Here is a 5497-nt window from a genome sequence, read left to right on the forward strand (position 1 = left end):
TTATATGTTAGCACATTTAAAACAATTATTTAGATATGAAGTACAAACAGATATAATCTCAAGGCTGAAAAATCTTAAATGAATAAAATGTATGTTCCTTAAAAATAGGAATGGAGGTACATCGCACTTACTGAGTCTATCAGTATGAATAAGTGATGGAAATGTTTCAATAACGTTGAAGTATCAGTTTTATTATTCTGTAGTCATTCCTCCATCTTGTATTTATCTGCTGCATGTTGAAATGTTTGTATCTTCAGAGTGTCGTCGTCCCCAGGAAAAAAAAGATGAGGATAAATACGTTTTTAAGCAGTACCTGCCTGTTATTACTATGTCACGTGATCACCGTCGTCTCCGCAGGCGGCGGGGGCGCAGAAGCAATGAAAAAGCTGATGGGAGGTAGGATCTATATCATTGGTTTTAAACCATTTTTTAAAAATGCAATTCAATTCAATTGACTATTCAATATATACTTTTAAACTGCTGTTTTAATTCTTTTTGCGTAAAATTCATTTTTTATAAGTGCTCTTTGAGTAGACGTCAATTTAAATTATGTGCCAAAACGTTATTAAATGCTTTGATATTTCTTTGAAAAATTTAGAATAATTATCTTACGTGACAAGGTAAGGTTTGCGCCAACGTCATAAAACACATGAAAAGTTAACGTCAAGTGAGATGTCTTAACACATATTGGCAGGTCAAATCTATTTCACAGAATCTAGTATAAAATAGGTAATAAAAAGTGTGTGATCTATACAACAGATTTAATTTTCTTCCAGGAAAAATGATGTCTAAACCTATGGGAGGTATGATGTCTGCTGGCATGATGATGTCAATGTCCAACCCTATGATGTCTATGGGCGGAATGCCTATGGGCGGAATGCCTATGGGCGCGATGCCAATAGGCATGGGCATGCAACCTATGGAGGGCATGCCTATGGGAAAGCCTGCAGGTGGAATGGCCATGAAACCTACCAGTATGAAACCCGGGGCTGCCGCTCCTGACGATATGGAACCGGCTGAGCCGGCTGGTGGCGCAGGGCCACCGAAGAATAGCATGACCAACAACGTGATGATGATGATGGCTCCAATGGGAGGCAACATGGGTGGTGGCATGGGAATGATGCCAGAATCAATGTCACCAATGATGAAATACATGATGAAAAAGAGGATGATGATGATGGGTGGCATGGGAGCAATGGCAGGATCAATGGGTGGAATGAAACCTATGATGGGTGGAATGGTGCCAATGGGCGGTATGATGGAAGGAATGCCAATGGGAGGGATGATGGGCGGTAAGCCAATGGGCGAAATGAAACCTATGATGGGCGGTATGATGCCAATGATGGGCGAAATGAAACCCATGATGGGCGGTATGATGCCAATGATGGGCGAAATGAAACCCACGATGGGCGGTATGATGGAAGGGATGCCAATGGGAGGGATGATGGAAGGTAAGCCAATGGGTGGAATGAAATCTATGATGAGCGAAATGAAACCCATGATGGGCGGTATGATGCCAATGATGGGCGAAATGAAACCAATGATGGGCGGTATGATGCCAATGATGGGCGAAATGAAACCTATGATGGGCGGTATGATGGAAGGGATGCCAATGGGAGGGATGATGGGCAGTAAGCCAATGGATGGAATGAAACCTATGATGAACGAAATGAAACCCATGATGGGCGGTATGATGCCAATGATGGGCGAAATGAAACCAATGATGGGCGGTATGATGCCAATGATGGGCGAAATGAAACCCATGATGGGTGGTATGATGGAAGGGATGCCAATGGGAGGGATGATGGGCGGTAAGCCAATGGGTGGAATGAAACCTATGATGAACGAAATGAAACCCATGATGAGCGGTATGATGCCAATGATGGGCGAAATGAAACCAATGATGGGCGGTATGATGCCAATGATGGGCGAAATGAAACCCATGATGGGTGGTATGATGGAAGGGATGCCAATGGGAGGGATGATGGGCGGTAAGCCAATGGGTGGAATGAAACCTATGATGAGCGAAATGAAACCCATGATGGGCGGAATGAAACCTATGATGGGCGGTATGATGCCAATGATGGGTGGAATGAAACCTATGATGGGCGGTATGATGCCAATGATGAGCGGTATGATGGAAGGAATGCCAATGGGAGGGATGATGGGCGGTAAGCCAATGGGTGGAATGAAGCCAATGATGAACGGTATGACGTCAATGGGCGGTATGATGGGAGGAATGCCAATGGAAGGTATGAAGCCCATGTCACCTAAGCCGTCTAAATCAAAAGGTAAGCCATGATTTTTATATATTGGATAACAAAGCTTTTAAAAATTTGAAAAATAAATGAGGTTTTTGAAGGGAAGCTGCTGACATTGTATGATCATATAGAATGAATCGTGTAAAACTCATGTTCCTTTAATCCTCCATTCAACGTAAACTATTCTTTGTGAATGTATTACATACATGAAAAACGCATATGAAGTTAAGTACAAGCGTTGTGAATAATAATTTCCAAATAATCTCTGACTAGGATAAGGATACCAAGCTTAAAAATATTAATTATTGCCAGTAAATATAAAGAAAAAGGAAAAACATAGTGGAAAATTGGCATAATATGTTAACCAAAATGGTCAAAATATTTTCTAATTTTGTATCCTTTGCCAGTATTTAAACCTCATCATCACAACTACAAATCAAAACCTTGTCACCCTGAACAGATAAGATGCATTTGTATAACTCATTGATGAACTAAACTGTCTCCATTCCTTTGTTCCAGGAGGATCCTATTAACAAACATCGCAACGCACCTTCATCCACAACAAACCATCCTAACTTTTTATGTTTTCTTACTTAAACAATAAATATTTATGAATGCAACATGATGCAATGTTTGTGCTTGAAATTGTATTTGCTAAGTGTCAGCGATCACTGGAATTGCGATGGAATGTTAACAATCTGTAAAATATTCCTTGTGGACGTGAATTAAGCAGCCTCTTTTAAGCAAGAGAATATTTTTTAGTTTAAAATCAAATTTATTGATCTATGTTTCGCAGTTGACAAGTTTTTGAAACACGAATGAATGTGAACCTACGGAAACGCCATTCATATCACACATATATAGCGAACATGTGTTAACAAAACCTAGGTCAAATCCAATCAATGTTTATAAGGACGATTCTACTAGATATATTCATTATATGTACGTTTACAGTTTGAGGTGAACATGGAGCTACAAAGAGGACGAATTAGAGTGTAAACCTAGGGGATGATAAACACTTTAGGGAGATGTTATGATTATACTGCCAGAACTCTGTTTATATGTGTGATGGTCAAATAATGAAAAATGGATTGCTTGCTCTTCCGGTATAGCTGGATATAAGATATAATATTGATACTGAATGATTGATAACAACGAAGAGATACATTGCTATAAATCACTTTACTTTCCTGTACACAATAGTTTGCGTCTTCCTTATTTCAAAAATATTAGTAAATAAACTTTTATAAATGAACTCACAATCAGTGGGTCCTACTTTTAATCGTACATTCATGTTACGCTTTAAACTTGCGTTCGAGCATTCTCGCGATATTACGCGAGAATTTGTATCTCGTGCAAATAAGTCGGTTTCCAGTAAGTAATGACCCCGAAATCCTGATGTTTGTAGGGGGACATACAAAAAAACTAGGATAATAAGATCATATGTTCCAGAAGATTCAGCTTTCTTCAATGAAAACATTAAAATAGAGGTCGACATATATAAAATAACGTTAATGTAATAGTAACACAGATATCAACAGAATAGATTATCTTGTACGTACATGTAAGCTGTACAATCATCTTGAAAATCACATACCGTCAAGCATAAAATTAATTCTATGATGATGTTAAGCTCAATCGGGCAACCTACCAACCGTTGAAACTCTTACACGGTGTACTAGAATATATTTTAAATCAATTCTGGTTGATCTGGAATCTGCCATTTGGATATGATCAGTGTTAAGCATTGAACTGAATGCAGATGACAATTATCGGAGATGAATGCAAACTGAACAACAGCAAACGTAGTGAATTGTGTTGGATTTGATGTTGTTTAGTTGTCATTCATTCTTCATTAATTGCCAAATGAATAATGCAGCACAATGCTTATACAAATGTATTTACATATGAAACCAATTTGATAACAAAATTGAGAGATTTTATATCTATAATAAGAAAACAACTCATTATCGTCAAGGACGTCAAGGACGAAACAGACCCAACTTTTAGAATTCCTGGAACAGCAATTGTGACGAGACAATGATAATGACATCAAATGAAGAGGAAGACAGTGCATGCACTGAACAGCGCCAAATGCGTTTGATAAGGTTACTTATCGGGTTTGCATTCCAGATATAAATATAATAATGTAAACTAGGTTATTCACATATTAACATATATTCGAACTAGACAGACTCCAGTGCAGAGCGTCCTCCCATCATAGAAGTAGGACTTTTTATGGAAATTAACCAGTTTATGCTTAAACTATTGTACGTTGTTAAGTATGTTGTTTGACGAAAAAGAGATCATATTCAGAAAACTAATAATTACAACACACATATTGTAGCTAATTAACAAATATTACTTACTGTAGCTTTAGAAATATCTTCCAGCTCATGGATTTCGTAACCTATAGACGATGAATGTAGGGTAAAATGATGAATTATCCCATGCGTGAGAGGTTTAAAAATCCCTTTACCCGGAGATAGAGAAAGACACAGTCTAGTAAAAAATCGATGTTCGAATATTGAATTTTAATAAGAATGGGGAAGACGGTTCACACGCACTAATCAATTATATAATGTATGTTGTCACCAATACAAGCGGCTAAACAGGTACAACAGGTCACATTGTCATGGACGTTATCAAATTCAGTCTTTTCGTTAGTAGTTATATGTGCCGATACTGACGAATCAAACGTTATCAGCATTTTAAGAACTACAATGTTAAATAATGTTTATTTGAATGATACTCACAGCTTCAAAACTTGTGGTTTTCAATAGATAGCCGCAGAAAAATATCGTACAAATTATCGGCCATTTATGGCACACATAACTTTAAGTTCAAACACAGATCTTTAAAGCAAATATTGTAAGATATTTTATCTTCCTTCAACGTAAAAATAACTCAATGCAGAGTAGACATTGAAATGGCGACCATAGGTGACATATATTTTTTATCATGAAGAATTAAAACAATTACATAATTACAACATCAGAACAAATCGTTTTTCACTCAGAAAAACTACATTACCAAACATTATTATAATTAGCTCTAGTGAGGTTGTAAAAATCCGCCACAAAAGTATTATCTAAAACTTTTAAAGCAAATATTGTTTCAACCTTCGTGAAAGATTTTGCGGGTTGAAACAGCCCTATTACATTACTGTCAGAACCACTTCAGATTTTAATGCTATTAGTATCTGGATGCTGGGATAGGTGGCAAGAATCTGTCTA

General features: G+C 37.3%; 1 protein-coding gene across 1 annotated transcript; it reads left to right on the plus strand.

Moving 5' to 3' along the window:
* The first annotated feature begins 266 nt into the window (after positions 1-266).
* Positions 267-2872, plus strand: LOC138330986 (uncharacterized). Its single transcript, XM_069278452.1, has 3 exons — positions 267-396; positions 777-2291; positions 2781-2872. The coding sequence occupies exons 1-3, from the start codon at positions 285-287 to the stop codon at positions 2792-2794; spliced, it is 1641 nt and encodes a 546-aa protein (XP_069134553.1). The 5' UTR covers positions 267-284; the 3' UTR covers positions 2795-2872.
* The last annotated feature ends 2625 nt before the right edge of the window (positions 2873-5497 follow it).

The sequence above is a fragment of the Argopecten irradians genome, chromosome 9 (assembly GCF_041381155.1).
Source record: "Argopecten irradians isolate NY chromosome 9, Ai_NY, whole genome shotgun sequence".
In the NCBI taxonomy this organism is placed as follows: Eukaryota; Metazoa; Mollusca; class Bivalvia; order Pectinida; family Pectinidae; genus Argopecten; species Argopecten irradians.